Source organism: Toxorhynchites rutilus, chromosome 2 (assembly GCF_029784135.1).
Source record: "Toxorhynchites rutilus septentrionalis strain SRP chromosome 2, ASM2978413v1, whole genome shotgun sequence".
In the NCBI taxonomy this organism is placed as follows: domain Eukaryota; kingdom Metazoa; phylum Arthropoda; class Insecta; order Diptera; family Culicidae; genus Toxorhynchites; species Toxorhynchites rutilus.
In genome coordinates, this window is record NC_073745.1 from 218,539,534 (window position 1) to 218,559,583 (window position 20,050).

The following is a 20,050-nucleotide window of genomic DNA, read 5'->3' on the forward strand; positions in this document are numbered from 1 at the left end:
CCTGTATATTTATTGTTTGGTTGACATTTATAGATACTACAAAGCTCTTCCATATACTACGCCCTGTGTCGCGGTCCCACGGTTTGTTCACCAGCAAATATGCCATAAACATTAAACATTATGAACGCTTCGTTGGCAATCTTCCTCATCTCAGGCATGCTGACGATGAATCCACCTCCCGCGATCCCACACGTTAGCTCCAGCGTGTAGGCATACTGAACACCTAGACTTCCATAGATGAAATCGTCGCTACCATTAGAAGGGTACAGCAGATAGGATGCACTACCGACCCTGTAATGCGGTCCGTTGTTCGCTAAAACGGCAAGCGCTACTCGTTCGCCAAGGGCGTGTAGCTCTGCGGCGTTTGGTGCCTGAACGTAACTGTATCCGTAAGGATACAGAATCAAATCACCGCACGAGTGCACCGAAAGGTACACCTTGGTTGCCCGAGCGTAGGTTGCCATCAGCAACATGAGGGCACGCGTCTCCGCCTCCGAAGCAGGCGCGGGACCAGCGTATCCGTCGCTGCATTCCTGTGAAAAGATGAATATAATGAGATTTTTAAATTCCTAGCTTCCAATAAGGTAATTGAAATATTTTAATTTAAATGGATTACAAACAATTGCATATTTGGACAGAGCAAAACATTCTATGATCATATTAATGTTGAGTTTTGCAGATCGGTGAAGAGCAATTGATACATTTTCAAGTCTGTGAAAGAAGGAAGCAATATGGCTGTGTTTCAAATTTAGAATACTGCTCAATTGAATGACACCGGCAAAAAATGCGGCCCCAAATAGGTCGGTACATCAGCTCCATTGAAGTTGTCTGCCGTATCGTTGGTTTCCGGATTCATGAACGGGACCCAGCAATTATAAATTATTGAACCGTCCATCTTGATGCTATTTTCACGCGTATTTTTCACCATCGAGACAGCAACTTATTCAAATAATAATGATTTTTTTAATTTAATGTTTCTACATTACTACAGAAATACATTACTTACAAGTATGAAATCATAAACTGCTGGTAGAAGGGACCGTGCACTTGATCAAGTATTTTAATCGCACAAAACTACAGTGGCTGCGATCTGCCCATAAATTGGTTTTACAGCATTATAATGAGCACTCCATCGAGTTTTCGACAATCTTTTTATCATCATACCTGTTTGGCTCAGAAACATATCTCATCTATCAGTTGAAACTGATAAGAACGAGTAAACAAAATAAACAGTTCCAAAGATGTCACACACTGTGGATTCTCAGCAAAATCATTGTGTCCTTATAAGTCAAAAAAATATCTACAAAACATATGATAGTTCACACTATGTTTTGATACGAACCCACCTCGAATCTAGTACCGCACCATACATATTTAGGGCTCTTATTGAACTTTTGAATACCTACTTGTACAGGATGTTTTATAACAGGGCTTGAGCACAATAAAGCATTGTCGATTTGAATTTTAAAATGGAACGACGATCATCCGATCTTTTCGAATTTCTGTAATAAATCCGGACCTGCCTACAGCAACAACTGGAAGACGAGGAAATCACCAGCAAGGGTATGCAAAGTAACGAAGAAATTCGGTTCGCCTACGAAAATCTCTACTTCAAAATTAAAGCTGCCCTACAATCTCATCTACCCTCTCCATCTACTACGAACATGGTTTCTCAATCTCCTTCTTCTGAGCTTTCGGGATTGAAACTTCCCACAATAACATTGTCAGAATTTCATGGAGACTACAGCCATTGGCTAACCTTCCACGATACCTTTGACGCGCTGATCCATAGAAAGGTGGATGTACCTGACATCCAGAAATTTCACTACCTCCGCGCCACCGTCAAAGGTGAAGCCGCTAAGCTCATTGAGTGTATTGCGATCAGTTCCAATAATTATACACTCGCTTGGCAAACCCTTAAATCGCGCTATGTCAATGATTACCTGTTAAAAAAACGACATATACAAGCCTTGTTGGATTGCCCCAGTATGAGAAGGGAATCCGCAGAAGCTCTGCATAGTGTAGTTGACGAATATGACCGTCACATAAAAATTCTCCGTCAACTTGGTGAACCAATTGATCAGTGGAGCACTATACTTGAGCATTTATTATGCATGCGACTTGATAATGTCACCTTGAAAACGTGGGAAGGTTATGCTTCTACTATCGAAGCATAAAACTTCGCTCAACTTATGGAATTCCTTAACCAAAAGCAAATATAAGAAAATAAGAGTACTCGAGTAGAGGCGAATGAATTGCAAAGTTTAAAGCCTCTTAAAAACAAAGAAGAAGAAGAAGAGTACTCGAGTCAACAATCAGTCGCAACAATGCACGAATTAAAACACTCACCTATCCACTCCTAACCGACAATCATTTCAACACATTACCGCACATGTGGTTGCCGAGAAACCAAAGAGGACGTGCTATGCCTGCAATCTGCAACATCCACTATTCAAGTGTGAGCGATTCAACACCACACCCCATCATCAGCACCAATGCATCCTGCGAACATAATGAACATCCAATCGTCCGAACGGCTACAACTTCTACCAATTAAGCAGCGTTCCAATCCTGCAATCCATCTCCATCCACGAGTTGTAGTGTTTTGTAATCCACCGTCGTCCTGCAGATACAAGATTCCGATGGTAATTTTCATCCTGATCGCGCGTTACTGGACAATGGTTCACAAACAAACATTAATAAGCGAACGATTATGTCAATTACTACAGCTGAATCGTCATAATATAAATATTCCAGTACATGGAATTGGTCAACGTTCATACAATGTGCGTCATTCAGTATGTACCAACATTCGCTCCGAAGTAAATCATTTTAGCATGGAGCTAGATTTTCTGGTAATGCCTCGAATAACAACCGACTTACCAACTGTAACCACGCCTATTAGCAGTTGGTGTCTTTCCAAGGACCTAGCCGATCCAAGTTTTAACAAAACAGGAGCTGTTGATATAATACTTGGGGCTGAGCATTTCTTTACATATATAAATCCAGCGAATAGAATCAATCAAGATAAAAATTTATTGCTTATCGAGAGCGTTTTCGGTTGGATATTGAATGGAAAATACGAAGCAGCGATTACGCTACCTACTACCGTATGCAACGTCATCCTCAGCAAAAGTGGCCAGTTCCAACAACACAACGTAGGCATTCCGGCATTACAATGGGGAAGTATTTCATGGTGGCGGCTGTCCGATGTTTCCGGAGTCGATCAAGCTGTTCCGGTGTATTTGAAAACATAACGCACAATCTCATCAGCATCTGCCTCTCCTGACCGGTCCTGACTTCACGCACATCCCATCGGACAACGATCTGTACAACCAGCAACAGTTTAGACTTCAATGGAGTATAGAATGTAGCTGCAAAAGGAAACAAATGCATTTCACCAAACATCGCTATCAGACCCGGAAAATGATTTTTTTTTTTTTTTTTTTTATTAAATCGTTTATTTTTACAGGCTCAGTTACATAAGTTTAAAGGAGCCAAACTCCTATCTGTATAGTTACAAGTATATATAAACATTTTTTATTAATGCTAATGTTAATGAAGTAGAGAACCGATTACTAGCGGCTTGCTCGAGTTTAGATGGGTGACATTTTGTTTCAGGAAAAGGATGGGATATAAGGATATGTTGACAATGTTCACACTCACATTCGCACTCACATTCATCATACTCAATTCTTAAGCCTATCTTATATCTAACATGTATTTACATTTCACCTTATTCTATTGTTAGTAAGAAGGGATTTGATTTCTCGCGAAGGAAAAGGAAAAGGAGAATATAAGGATATAAGGACAATCACACACGAAGATCGATAGCTTTTAGGAAGACATATATTTGGGACATGTAATCAAGGTCTAACCGAGCCAACACATCTCTCACCGGCACATTGGGCTGCCTTCCTCTAGCCCGAAGAGAGTTTTCTAAATTCGATCTGGCAACAAGATACTCCTCGCACGACCAAACAACGTGTTCGATGTCGTGGTAACCTTGGCCACAAGCACAGATATTGCCATCGGCAAGATTAAAACGAAAGAGTAGCGCGTCTAACGAACAGTGATTGGACATGAGTCGGGAGAAGGTGCGAATAAAGTCCCGACTCAAGTCCAGACTTTTGAACCATGGTTTGAGGCTAACCTTAGGGATAATCGAGTGAAACCACCGGCCCAATTCATCTTCGTTCCATTTACGTTGCCAGTTAGCGATGGTATTTTTACGGACTAAAGAATAAAATTCATTGAAAGCGATTTGACGCTGATAAATATCGCCTTCAATTGCACCTACCTTTGCCAATGAGTCAGCCCTCTCGTTACCCGGAATTGAGCAATGTGAAGGGACCCAGACAAAGGTAATGACATAACAGCGTCTGGTTAAAGCACTCAAATTTTCTCGTATTCTCTCAAGGAAGTACGGCGAGTGCTTTTCCGGCCTCACTGAACGGATAGCTTCGACAGAGCTAAGACTATCCGTTACAACGTAATAGTGTTCAACAGGTCGTGAGGCGACGCTGTCCAGCGCCTAATGTATTGCTGCCAATTCAGCAATATACACAGAGCAAGGATTCTGAAGACTGTGGGAGGTGCTAAAAATTTCGTTGAACACTCCAAATCCTGTGGACTCATTCATAGAGGACCCATCAGTAAAGTACATATTATCACAATTGACACGCCCATACTTTGCATTGAAGATCGTAGGAACGATCCCCGATCGATGATAATCTGGAATTCCATGGATTTTCTCCTTCATGAACAGATCAAAATGTACAGAGGAATTGATGTAGTCAGGAAAACAAACACGGTTGGGAGTATACGAAGAAGGATCAACCTGCATGGAGATGAATTCATGATATGAGCTCATGAATCCTGAATGAAAATTTAGCTCGGTAAGCTGCTCAAAATTTCCGATCACCAATGGGTTCATAACCTTACACCGGATGAGGAACCGAAGAGATAATAAATTGAAGCGATCTTTTAGTGGGAGTACGCCTGCCAAAACCTCGAGACTCATGGTATGCGTTGAGGGCATACATCCCAACGCAATACGGAGACAAAGATACTGAATTCGCTCGAGTTTAATGAGATGTGTTTTGGCAGCTGATTGAAAACAGAAACTGCCATACTCCATCACTGAGAGAATAGTTGTTCGATACAACATTATAAGATCTTCGGGATGGGCTCCCCACCAGGTGCCGGTAATTGTACGGAGAAAGTTTATTCTTTGTTGGCATTTTTTACTCAGATACCTAATATGGGCCCCCCAAGTACATTTGGAGTCGAACCAGACCCCAAGATACTTGAATGACATAGCATGAGTGATCGATTTACCCAAAAGTTGAAGCTTTGGTTTTGCTGGTCTATGCTTCCTAGAAAAAACCACCATCTCTGTTTTCTCCGTGGAGAATTCGATCCCTAACCCAATGGCCCAGGTTGAAAAATTGTTCAAAGTATCTTGTAAGGGACCTTGCAGGTCGGATTCGTTTGATCCTACGACAGACACCACTCCATCATCTGCAAGTTGTCTTAGGCTGCAATTTTGTGTAAGACAATTGTCGATGTCGTTTACATAGAAGTTGTACAAAAGGGGGCTTAAACATGAGCCCTGGGGGAGGCCCATGTAGGAGACCCGATTTACTGTCGAATCCCCGTGAGAAAAATTCAACTGTTTCTCACAGAGCAAGTTATATAACATATTATTCAACAGAGGCGGCAGACCCCGAGAGTGTAATTTGTCTGACAAAACCTCTATTGAAACTGAATCAAAGGCCCCCTTTATGTCCAAGAATACTGAAGCCATTTGTTTTTTTTCGGCGTAAGCCATTTGAATTTCTGAAGAAAGCAACGCAAGACAATCATTCGTCCCCTTGCCCCTGCGGAACCCATATTGTGTATCTGAGAGTAGGCCATTCGTTTCAACCCATCGATCAAGGCGAAACAAGATCATTTTCTCCAACAATTTCCGTATACAAGACAGCATTGCTATTGGGCGGTACGAATTGAAGTCGGACACGGGTTTTCCGGGTTTTTGAATAGCTATAATTCGCACTTGTCTCCAATCATCTGGAACAATATTATGCTCCAGAAACCGATTGAATAAATTCAACAAGCGATGTTTCGCCACATCAGGGAGGTTTTTTAATAAGTTGAACTTAATTCTATCCGTTCCTGGAGCAGAATTGTTACAAGAAAGGAGAGCAAGAGAGAATTCTACCATCGAAAACTCGGAATCAAGATCGCACCTATCTTGTGGTATATCTCGAAGAATTTTTTGCACAGGAGCGGAATCAGGACAAACCTTCCGTGCAAAATTAAAAATCCATCGATGTGAATATTCTTCGCTTTCATTCGATGAAGAGCGATTTCTCATGTTTCGAGCCACTTTCCATAATTTTTTCATTGACGTTTCTCGTGACAAACCTCCCACGAAATTTCGCCAATAAGCACGTTTTTTCCCTTTGATCAAGTTTTTAAATTGATTTTCAAGGTCCAAATACGTTTGAAAATTCTCAATGGTTCCACGTATCCGAAAAGCTTTAAATGCGTTCGATTTATCCTGATAAAGCTTGGAACATTGGCTATCCCACCATGGATTGGGAGGCCTTCGACGAATAGTGGAACCTGGGATGGGTTTCGTTTGAGCGCGAACCGCGCTGTCATATATCAAACGAGAAAGGAAGTTATACTCCTCCAATGGAGGTAAACCATCTCTGGAATTGATGGCTAGAGTAATCGCGTCCGCATATTTTTTCCAGTCAATGTGTCTTGTGAGGTCATATGCCAAATTTATAGATTCAGAAGAATTCGACCCAGTGGTGATGGAAATTTTGATTGGCAAGTGATCACTACCGTTGGGGTCCTGGATTACATTCCACTTGCAATCTAATGATAGTGAATTCGAGCAAAGCGAGAGGTCAAGAGCACTTGGGTTAGCAGGAGGTTTAGGTACACGTGTTGTTTCCCCAGTGTTCAAAACGGTCAAATTGAAGCTGTTACAAAGGTCATATATCAATAATGAACGATTGTCGTCGTACTGTTCCCCCCAGGCAGTTCCGTGAGAGTTGAAGTCTCCCAAGATCAATCGTGGCTCAGGAAGGAGTGAGCACATGTCAACAAGTTGATTGCGGCTAACCGCAGCTCTCGGAGGCCAATACAAGCTGACTATACAGAGGTCTTTGCCTCTGATGTTTGCATGACAAGCAACAGCTTCGATCCCTCCAATAGGTGGAAGGTCAATTCGAAAAAATGAGTGGCACTTATTGATACCCAATAGCACCCCTCCGTATCTGTCATCACGGTCCAAGCGTATGATATTAAAATCGTGGAAAGAGAGATCATCTCGCGAAGAAAGCCAAGTTTCGGACAGAGCAAAAACATCACAATTGAAGTTATGAATTAAAAATTTGAATGTATCCAATTTAGGGATAAGACTACGACAATTCCACTGTAAAACAGTGATGTCTCCGACCTCTCTATTTAAATTAGACATCAAGAGAGATAATCATTGCAAGGAGGGGCCATGTTTGCATCAATTGCTGCAAAATTGTCTTTAGTACTGGAAGCATTGCGGTGACAATGGTTCTGATGGAGTCGGAAACATTAAAACACTTGAAGATTTGGTCCAAAAGGTCAGACAACTTTATAAATCCCGATTGGGAAGTTGAACTGGACGGAAAAACAGGGACAGTTGGGGTTTTTGATGTCCCCTCGAGTGCTGGGCCATTCGAAGGTGAATTATTCCCGCGGAATCCAGGAGGAACCTGATTTTGCTTGTCCGCTGCACTCGATTTTTTAGGCATGCTAACAGGGGGTATCACCGGAGGGGCTTGTCCTTGAACTTTGGGAGTGGTTACATTTTTGCGCCGGGGATTCCCTTGGAAAATGAACGGTGTGCCCCCGTTAGCTGTGTCCGCTTCTATTTCGTCAACGGGCAACGTGGCGAAGACATTTTGTGTGTTGATTGGTTGTTGTTGTTGGGCCCGTGGAGAAGCGCCCTTTAAAATATCCGCAAAAGTGCGTTTCGAGCGTTCCTTCAAAGAGCGCTTCTGTTTCTCCCAGCGACTCTTGTAAGTTTCACACACTGAGAGCTCGTGTGGGGATCCCCCGCAATATGGACATTTATGCTCAGTCGCACTGCAGGATTTCCCCTCATGTTGCTCTCCGCAAGTGGCACAGCGCTCCTTGTTGGCACAATAATCTGAAGTGTGACCAACTGACTTGCATTTTTGGCAAGTCATGGGCTTTGGCACGAAGAGTCGCACAGGCAATCTCAATTTGCCCACCATGACGTAGTCAGGTAGAGCGGAACCAGCAAAAGTTACTCGAAACGAGTCTGACGGCGTGAATTTAGTTTTTCCCTCTTCCTGGGATACTTTTCCTAGTTGGCGGCTGTCCAAAATTTTAACACCCACCAACGGGAGTCTTTTAAATTTACCAACTCCTTCTTTTATCATTTCGCACGTCAGACCAGTTTCAGTTACCACCCCCGAGATTTCTACGTCATGGGAGGGCACGTAGACGCGATACTCTAGGGAGAATCTCTCGTCGATCACAATTGCATTCGCGTGTTTCCGATCACTCACGACAACACGCAGTTTGTTCGGTCTAACCTTAGAGATTTCGACCACGGAGGAATATAATCTTGCCAGATCTTTCGAAACCTGAATGACATTAATTGACTTTCCTTTTGGTTTAGGCCGGAAAAAACAACCCATGGACCAGCTCCAAGTGCATCGTCTGGATAGACCTTGACACGAGGAGAGGAAACAACTGAGGGGGAGGACGAGATCGATTGTTGAACGGGAGCGGGATCAGTAGGGCTGGGAGGCAAGTTCGGTAGTAGAGCGGAAGCGGGAGCGGGAGATTGAGGGGGCGAGGAGGAAAAGTTTGCCAATTTTCTTGAGGGGGGCTTGTTAAGGTAGATTACCTCTTTCTCTGAAGAGACATCTTCTGAGGGGGGAACGCGTTTAAGCGACTTCCCAGCCCCCGTTGTAGCTAGTGAGGAGGAAACAGTAGTTTCAATCTCCATGTCAACATGACATTCTGCCATTACGGCAGTTATAAAATAATATAATTTTTTTTTTTTTGTATTTCTAAACCTAATATATATTATACCTAAATCGCACACCAATGCGAATGAATTGAAACGGTGTCCCAATCGAACCGCGTGGCAATCGCTCGGCACAGATGCAACGGTATATCGCACCAAAACACGATGATGGAATCGATGACGATGCTAAAGCACACACAGCGATGATACGGCACACGCACCGCGTCCGCCGTGGAGGACTTCTTCCTCACGCTGGTAGTGATTGCTGCTCTCCTCACTCGCGCAATAAAGAGAACCCCGTTAGGGCGAAATAACTTCACCAGCCACGAACTGATAACGGTATAATCTCCACTCTATAATAGACGCGAACAAATTTGCGACCGATGTCTTCGGACTACGCGAGCTGAATGTACGGAGACTTTAAATCCAACGATTCATTCGTCTCCGACTGTGAAAAAGAAGATGCCAACGACAGGAAAATGATAATACTTATCTTGTCTGCACCTAGCATATCCAATGTAGAGACGAATGAACTCTCAGAGTTTAAAGTCTCTCTAATTCATTACCATTACCATATCCAATTGTGTCATCAAACATTTGATTACAAAATTTAACGCACTTCCCTAAGAAGAATAACGGCAGCAGATCGAATTACTTTGCTCAATCTTTGTAAAACACAACAATTCAATTTATCTGAGTTTTTTCACAATACAACACCAATTGTAAACAAATCATTAATACACGCAAATGAAATTCAGAGATTTTCAGGTGGCGGCCATAATAGTTCACACTATGTTTTGATACGAATCCACCTAGAATCAAGTACCGCACCACACATATTAAGGGCTGTTATTGAACTTTTGAATACCTACTTGTATAGGATGTTTTATAACAGGGCTTAAGCACAATAAAGCATTGTCGATTTGAATTTCAAAGTGGAAGGACGATTATCCGATCTTTGTAAATTTCTGTAAGAAATCCGGACCTGCCTCAACAACATATGTTAGATTGTCAAAGGGATTTCTACCGCTGATCACAGTTGACCACAAAAATACTCGGTTTCGGACCTCGAGACTTAAACTTGATTCGAATTCATTAAACTTTTGTTAAATTCTTAAACATGTTTTGCCTATTGTAGCATCACCCAAAAACTGATACGTCAGGTTGAAACAATGCATGAGAGTGTGTCAGTACACAAAAAGAATAATTAGTGTTGCCCACTAGAGATGCTCAATTCACTTTTTTTCCGGCATTCGGCCATCCTGACCGTCATCCGACCCGGATGATGTCATTAATTTTCGGAAGCACCGCTGTCTCATCGAAATAATCGTCGTCATCGCCAGGAACAAAACGCTTCATATACTCTGCACAAGATGACGTCCGGATCGGACCATCGTGTGAGCCAACCTTTTCCACATCGTAACGATCATTCTGTTTCACGATAAGGTCCTAGGAACTTCTTGGCAATCTTCAAATGGCTTCCGAATTGAGTCCTGCTAATGACAACCAAATCACCGACTTCATAAACGTTAGCTTCCTTACGCTTGCGATCGAACTGGCGTTTTTATTCTGCTGCTCCTTCGAAATCTTTATCCGAGTTTCAGCACGCTCCTTCTTCCTTTCTTCGTCGAATAACTGAACATTTACTTGGGATACTATCTCGGACAGCCGTACATCCTCGGGGCCCCTCATATTAACACCAAACAGTAACTGGAAAGGGCTCCGATCAATTGAGCGTTAATAAGAATTGGTCAAGTACCGTTGTAAGCATCCTACGTTTCGAAACCAGTTCTCCGGGTTCTATACAGTTAGACAGATAGACAGTTTTGTCAGAGCTGGGACAAAACTTGTGCTCCCGTGGCCGAGTGGTTAGCGTCAAACCTAACATGCCGGGGGTTCGGGTTCGATTCCCGTTCTGGTCGGGGAAATTTTTCTTCAAAGAAATTTACTCTGACTTGCACTGTGGTCACGCGTATTCTAGAGCTTGCCACTCAGAATGCATTCAAGGCGTGTTATTTGGCATAGAAATCTCAACTAAGTACTAATGAAAATGACGCAAGTAATACTACGTTGAGACGGCGGAGTTCCTCTAGGAACGTTAGTGCCATATAAGAAGAAGAAGAGCTGGGACGATGATACTATGGACCCTCTCAATTTGATCGTTTCCGCGAGGTACACCAGTTGTAGTTAGAAGATGCTGGATTCCCTCACGCTCACAGTATTCTTGAAACGAAAGACTGCTCTCTATTCTCTCGGGATATCTTAGGTAGCCGTGATCCTGATCTTCTGCTTCATCTATACCTGTTCCTCAGAAACGCCGATGTCAACGTTTAATGATGTTTCCTTCTTTGTGTCCCTGTTTCATATCCCTCCTATCCGATCTATAAACTATTACTTAGTCGCGGCAATACATACACACTCTCTTTACAGATACACGGGCCAAAGGTTGTGCAGTCCAATGATCATTCAACAAGAGCCAAAGGTTGTACCGCTCATGACAACTCTACACGAGCTGATGTTTGCGCCGGCTAGTGACCGTTCTATCCTGGATTCCTCGAGTCGAGAAGACGCACCACGCTAGATATGGGTTACAGACTAGGGGGGCGTTGCTGATTAATGGTCAGCTGCATCCCAATAGAAAGTATCCCGTGTCGGGCACAGGTACAGAGCATTGGAGACAGCAACATCACAATTACGAAAACACTTGTAATACTAACCTCGAGCCAACCGCGAGTAATCGGTTACATATTACTAACATAGTTATAAGGCAAACATTGTCGAAATATTGAACTCCCGGCCCCGTCAGGTTGACGCCATATGAGCCTTAATAAAAATATATATTTTGGATAAAAAAAAAAGACTGCTCCTCGATCTGAAATAATCCTAACGGGGTTTCCAAAACAAACTTTTTGCACCTCAAGTTTCTGAAGAACCTCTTCGGCCGAACTTGGTGAATGCATCTACAATAGTAAGTATCGATAATCTTTGTTGGATGCTGTAAGTGGGCCAAGGTGATCGACATGGTATGTTGATAGAGGAAGATCATCTTTTGGTATAGGATGTAGCCAACCCTCCTTTTTCCAGCCTTCCGTGCTGCTAGGATGCATGGGACGCAGTTCTCAACAAACCGCTCCAGCTTTATTTCTATACCCTTGATCCAATACTCACGTTGAATAATCTCCTTCATTTTCTTTGCCTTGAAGTGACCTTGCTCGTGAGCTTTTCGGATCACGGAATTTTGCATCGTAGCTGGCACTACCAAAAGTTTTCCGCCAGCATAGTGTTTGTAGAGTACTCGATGGTCGAGGATAAAGTCATCATAATCTTCATTCTCCAACACTTTTATCCCAGCCTTTGATCATTGCGTTTGTTTTTCTTGCTAAAAAGTCACTAGCACTCTTTTCATACGATCTTCAAAGATCCTTCGTTCAACTAAGCACGGCTCGGTACTCAATAGCTTTTCACTTTATGAGCTATTGCTCCATTTGACTCACAGTCACTTCGTCCACATATGGCTTAAATGTTGTTTTTCATTAGAAAAACAATTGAATAACTGTAAAATGTTAAGCGTTATCAAAATGCCACAACTGCCTTGTTTTGATTGGCTCGATTTACGGTTTCCCCAACACAGCCATCAAAGCCAAGCAGCCTTGGGGAAATCGGCATTCCAAATACATGAAAGTAGGAGGACTTTTGTTCTCACGAAAAATGTTCCCTAACACAGACTTCAAAACCAAGCAGCGTTGGAGAAATCGGCATTGCAAACATATGAAAGTATGGGGAGTTTTTGTTCCCTCCGATATGTGTTCACTAATTTCAAAACCAAGGTGCCTGGAGGAAATCGGCATTGCAAATTCGGGGGTATTTTGTTCCGACTGAAATGTGTATCCCCAATACAGACTTCAAATCTATGGAGCGTGGGAAAATTGGCATTGCAGATACATTGAAGTCGGGGATATTTTTGTTCCGACTGAAATGTGTTTCCCCACCACAGACTTCAAAACCAAGTTTCCTGGGGAAATCGACTTTGCAAATAAATGCAAACGGCGAGTACTTTTGTACTCGCTTGTCTTTGTGCAGACTAGAATATGTTTCTCTAACACGATCTTCTAAACTTAGGAACCTGGGAAAATCGTGCAGACACTAGAGGTTAATAAACTTACACGAACTTACATTACATACACTTGAAAGATGCAAACTTCAGAGATAAAATAAAATAATCGTTTGATAATTCTTTCGTTCACATATTTTGTCCTAGGCATCATACCACACGTAAAAGGACTGTCATTGAATTTACTTGTAACGAAGAACATAATCTATCACAATGCATGAATTGACCTCACAAATATATTGAATTCAATTGAATTCGGAAATTGTTTCATTCAATCAAGAATTTAATCAATACAAACAAATGATTGCTAAGCTAAGGTAGTCCCACGTCAACCTTGCGGTTATATCAGATATAACCCACCCATTTTTTTTAAACCCCAATTTCCTTTACTTTTACTTAACTTTTTCGGTTTTCCAAAAACTCGAACTTTGACGGCTTTGCGACACTAGTAAATGATGTCCAACTGAGCTGATATTGTGCATAGGGTAGTTTCTAGTGGAAATCAGCATTTTTAAGAAAATCCCGTTTGAAAATTCGAAATGGCCATTTTCATTGGCACTCTTTTGTGTATATAGGGCAGAGTACCTATTATCGCAACAGTATCAATTATGGTAATATGCGTGATTTTTTTAGTTTAGGGGTTTCCAAATGGTTGGCCACGGGGAATTTGTGCTCCGCGAAGTTGTAAATGTAAATGCGCCCACTTGAAAACCCACCTTGAAAAGAACATTCTCTAATCTATTTTCACTGGGCATATTATAGTGATTTTTCTTGTTTACTACGGGTCAGATGACGTGTAACTGCGACGCGCAATTGAAATAGAGTTGTTCCCACATGGGCAATGTTAATGCAAATAGGATTTGTTTTATTAATTAGAACAGATTTTTTCATGGCAGAGCACTTTTTATAGCAAAAACTTTTGACGGAGCACCTGCATTTTTTAATCAATAAAACAAGTCCTATTTGCATTGACATTACCCAACTCGGAACAGCTCTATTTCGGTTGCGCGTCACTGTTACACCACATCTGACCCGTAGTAAACAAGATAAATCACTATATGCCCCGTGAAATTAAATTAAAGAATGTTTCTCTTCAAGGTGAATTTTCAAGTGGGAGCATTTGCTATAACTTTGCGGAGCACAAATTTTCCGCGGAGCGACATATGAAAACCCCTGGATTAGAAAATGCAGGTGATCCGTCAAATGTTTTCTGAAAACCCCTGGTTTGTTCACAATTTTAAATCTATATCTATGTGCCAATCATCACAATATCGAAAGCTGAAAGCTTCCCGGTTCCTATTATGGTTGTACGAAATCGCTTTCGTATTGAAATATTTGCTATTCGACCGGATACCGGATATTAGAAAAAAAAAAAAACGATAATTTCTCATTACCCGAAGATAAATCCTAACAAAATAGCTCCAGAGAACAGTCTTTCGCTATGAACACTACCGCAAGGAGCTGAAAGATAAGCACAACTTGTCAGTTGAGGGTAAGGCTTAGAGTTTAATGACCACCAAATACAAGGATCGTGATTGCAAGTGTATCCACTCTCTGGTTATCATCCCTGAAGTTCTTAATTTTTTAATCTTGAACACAAATTAATTGGTTGATGTTCTTTGCATATTTAACTTCGAGCTTTTTACATTTATTCGTCCAGTGTTAAAATTAATTCAATACATCCACGAAAATCTCATCATTGTCGTAGAAAATCCTTATCAGAATAAATCCATTCAAGATCCTTTCCAGGAACCCTCATTCTTTATGAAAGAATATTGATTCCAAACGGAAAATTCAATCTTCGTTCATTTTTTAAATGTAAAAATGTGTTTATTTTTCCCTAAAATGTAAAATGGTTTTGCCAGTCTCGTATTCGCAAGTAAAAAATCGAATATCCGACTGACGGATATTTGTCCATCCGGCCTCGAAGCTTGCCGGATATTCGGTATAAAGTCGTGTTTCTATCAACTGATTATTAGAGGAACTGGTATAAATTCGGTACCCCGTGGGTAATTTGGTACCCACCCGGATCTCCGGCGGTAATGAGCGCACTCTGGTGGTGAATAAAAAAAAGTGTTCTAGTAATGTGGTAACAAACGTCAGATGCCAAAGACCCAAAATATCTGTGTTTTTAAAAAAAATTGTTGTTTTTGAAATCTTGAAAAATTTTCATGTGCGTCTTTTGAAAAATCATTAAAAATAGAATAGTGAGCCGATTTTAAATATGTAAGCTGATTTGGATCAAGAAATTGATGTTCTTCAACGAATTCGAGTAAGTGTATCAAAATTTTAATCACAAATTTCATAGATTTCATTCCAAAGTGAAAATTCGGTAATTTGGCACCCCAATGTGAACATATTTAGTGTTGATGATACACTATGCTAAGTATTGCATGCCCATGCAGCAAAATTAAATTAAAAAATTAACTACGCTTGTGACTTTTGTAAAGGCTTTTGATTCGTTTTACTTTTTTAGTTAGAAAAAAAAATCGAGATGAAATTTGTTCGCTTTTTCTTGAAAAAATCTTTTTTTTGTTCCTCTTTGTTTTGTAAAATTGCATGCTTCTTCGTCAAAGTTGAGTTAATTTACGTGAGATAGTGTACTTCACTTCTATTTACTTCTATTTAATACATTTTTCAGTGATTTCAGGACGATTCTTTTAATTTGAAAAAATTTAAAAAATAATGGGGTGCCAAATTTATACCCAGGCATCGTGGGTACTCGAATTTGAGTTGTTTTACTTCTATGCTCAAAGCACTGAGCCAAATCAAGATTTTTGAAATCGGTTTGTGGGGAAATGTCCGCAATAGATCCCTTCATAAGCTGACGTAATATGAAGAAATCCCGAGCATTGGCCAAGAGCTAAGTCCAAAAAAACAAAATGGGGTACCGAATTTGTACCAGTTCCTCTAGTAGTAGTAGTACAATTAGAAGTTCTTCTCAGAAATAATTTCCGAAAGAGTACCGACTGTTTATATTTCAAGTTCAAGCGCTCAGAGAAATGTTTCCACCGGAGAACAGTGCACTATCCGACCAGAGCCTCCACTCTATTGCTATCGGCAAAACATCGACTGTTATAGGTTTTGTGGTATGGCATCTCGACGTTAGATCTTCGCGTCTATGGGCTTTGACAGCAATAATTTCCTGAGGAGTCCGATATCAGGGGTTTAGAAGGTATCCTCGTTTATCAAATTATGTTTCACAAAATCTGCAAGGCCGTGGTTATCGTGAGAAAAAGTCAATGAAGAGAATCAAAGTAGATATGACCGTTTAAGCATTAATTGTCGAATAATGAAAAATAACAATAATAATAAATAATGAACCTGGTACATAATTTATTAGAGTTTTAGAAACTGCCTTCCGGTTTGAGAATAATCGCATTATTGAAAAATTCATTCATTAGATTTTTTTTTCCTGTAGTAAAATGGCCTACAGGAATGTTCTTGGAATCAAATGCTGATTTGAAAGGTTAATAATAACTTAATAAATAATATTAACCAAAAAAATCGTTTTTTTCTTTATTTCAAATATTGTTATCCACAACAATATAGAAAGATTCAAGTACCACATCTCAAAACTTCAAATTCGAAGCTTTAAAATGACGTATAACCCATCTTCATGCGTTGGCTATTCACAAAGTTACAGCCATTCTAAAATCTCTGAAAAATTTCGACTTCGCGCTCTGTGATAGTGATAACCATGATTAGCTGGTTCTTTCGACGCAGCTTGAGTCGTTTGCTGAGGGATCTCGGGGAAAACTTCAAACACATTCACTCGCGATGCGGACACAAGACAAAATGGTGGACACAATGGTAGAAAGGCACGATTACATAGTCACTTTAATCGGATGGCGGAAAACAAGATTCACTACGAAAAACGTAACAAAAACATAAAAATCCGCGGTTTGGACGGCCACGGGTTTCGGTTGGTGTCACGACTAATAAATGAACATTTAATGTAGCATGCTATACCTGGACAATTAAACCTAGTACTTGCTTTCCGCATGTAAATGAATAAATAAATAAACAATAAACTCAATAAACAATACACGCAATTGTAAATAAACTTTGAATGCATAAATAAATCAATAAATAAATAATTGAATAAATAGATGAATAAATATATAAATAAATAAATAAGTAAATAAATAAATAAATATGCAAATAAATATATTTCTTTCCCTACTACTAAATAAATACAACAAAACTACCTAACAAAAAATAATTCTTTGTGAAACACCAACCTGGGGGCTGCGATTAACTGTTTATTTGGTTTATTACAAAAATTGGACTCATACGTCATCTTTTCTACAACAGTTAATCACTCCCAATACTACGTTTATTAGTTACTTGAGAAATTACATTGAGTCAAACACAAAATATTTTACTTTTTTTTTTGACAATATCGGTAAAGTCCAAACCCACGGTTATCCTTCCCACCAAATTCATTATTGTAACCCAACGTTTGGTTACATCTGTTCCCATAATCTTTCATCTGGTGTAGAATTAACGAAAGAGCATTGCATACTTGGAATTAGTTTCAGTGGCATAGTTTTATTTAAAAATCATTATTGAAGTATTATTTGAATCATATTAACACTTTTTCTATGTGACACCGACCATTACCGCAATAGGTACACTTATTACGATACTCCAGAAGCACTATTACCATAATGGATACATAGAAGTGACATTTTCAAACAAGTTTTTTATACGATTTAGTCAATTAATCATCGAAATATCAGTGAAAATCTTCACAAACAGAGTTCAAACTGCTAGAAAAAGTATACCTTTGTATACTTTTTAACTAAAATAGAATATTCATTCGCAAATTTCTGTAAGCTGGTGACATATTTGCTCCATAATTGGTACACTTACCTTAATGTGTTCTATGAATGACTTTTGACGAATTGTTCGTATTTTTATAAAATTTATGGAAAAAACATAAAAATAAAGACCAATGAATAAGCTTGAAGGACCGTTTAGAGAAAATAAAATTTTAATTTTTGGAATGCAAGGTATCACCAGACCCGCGACGCTATGCTTCGCTAGCAAATAAACAAACACCACCGCAATTATCACTCGAGCAACGCGCAGTATCCCAGAACACATTTTCTGCTAACTCAGATCAGCACATATATTCATAGAATTAGAGACGATAGCTTTAAGTATACAAATCAAAAAATGTGAACCAAATCGAGAAGAATAAAATTTAGTCTTAACTAGAACTCCGAACGAGACGTTTGCTTTTTTGAAAAGCCGAAACACCTCCCGTATTTGTAACTTGCATTTTTAGGTATTACTTGAAGAGTATTTTTTCTTATAATTTTCAATGAAAATCAAGACTCAAATGTCAAAAATATGGTTTGAGTAATTGTAACACCAACAATCAATATATAACTCCGATCAACATCCGCTTAGAAGTGCATAACAACAATAAAATCCAAACAAAAAAGAACTCACCCCACCGGAAAACGACCACTGGAAGGGAAAATTCCTATTCACATCTACGCCTCGACAAATCGGATTTACCGGAACTCTATTTTTCCGCCACAACCGATTTTGCGCGTGCGTATACACATATCCATCCGGATTGACAACAGGCATGATCACCCAATCTGTATTGGCCAGCATATCCGAATTCTCAGCCGACCGTTCCACCAGTTGATAAATCAAGTACAGAACCGACATATGTGAAGCCCACTCCCGGGCATGTACTCCTCCATCAACCAGAACTACGGGTCGAAATAGGCGCACCTCTCCGGTTGCGGAAATTGTAATGACCTTAATCGGGCGACCTTCATATGTTGTGCCGTAGTTTTTGACCCGCACTATACCCGGATACGCTCTCGCCAAATAATCCATATAATCGTATATTTCATCCAGCGTCCAAATATGATCCAACATCGACGATCTTACCACCGTATGGAACGCGACTTGCCGCTTGCGAAAATGCTTCATCTGATCGACTCGCTCTTGGTCAATTAATTGCTGTGCATCCGCGTTCAACAGCTGGTGGCTTATATTATGCAAATTCAAAGACATGGTAAACGAATCTGCAGCATTTGGACTAACCATCACCGATGAATTGCTTCCGAGGCGAGGAGTACTCCAAAAATCCATCCCCTCTCCATCGTTCATTCGTTTCAGAATGTCCAACTGAGCACGTGTCAAGGGATGGACTGTGTACACTTTGTAACTACAACAAAGAAACATTAACGTTTGTAAGACTGTTGTGCACCTTCGAACAATTAATTACCCCCTATATGATACTGTCTCACATGCTGCTAACATGCAAATCGTGCTTAAAATTACGACTATATCAAAAATATTCGTCATTTCGGTATAAGTATCAATACTGAACTGATAAAATGAAGCGATTAAAAACCCAAAAAAGCGACGAATCCGCGATCGACTTAATATTATCACCGTCTTCTATCCAACACTACAACCGGTTTTATGGTACATTTATAGCGACAGATAAGTTTCGAAATGAATTATCATTCGACGAACACAGAGCGCTTCTTTTAGGCGCGGTATTTCGAGTAGTATATCATGGCGATTGAATTTTCGCAATTCGATTCGAAATTGGTTAATGGTAGGTATGATATTATTATGCGAAAAAAAAATTTTGAAACGGTGGATCGAAACAAACCCGTACTAAGGAGTAACAGCGAAAAATTATTAACAACAAAAATAAAAACAAATATTGCTGATACTTGGTTCACTATGTAACTGATGTTTTATGCGGAGAAATTCGAAATTTGACGTACAAAGTTTGGACACTGTGTTGGTAAGTCTCAGCGGTTTTTTTTTCACGATCCCTTCATGTTTGCAGCATCCCGAGTCACTTTGGCACCCTTCTTCAATTTTCGCTTAAC

General features: G+C 40.2%; 1 protein-coding gene across 1 annotated transcript; it reads right to left on the reverse strand.

Annotated features, from left to right (window-relative positions):
* Position 1: 1 nt before the first annotated feature.
* LOC129766689 (carboxypeptidase B-like) lies at positions 2-19,508 on the reverse strand. The gene is made up of 3 exons (XM_055767277.1): positions 19,429-19,508; positions 18,633-19,368; positions 2-533 (listed from the first exon to the last, which is right to left on the reverse strand). The coding sequence occupies exons 1-3, from the start codon at positions 19,506-19,508 to the stop codon at positions 57-59; spliced, it is 1,293 nt and encodes a 430-aa protein (XP_055623252.1). The 3' UTR covers positions 2-56.
* Positions 19,509-20,050: the final 542 nt, after the last annotated feature.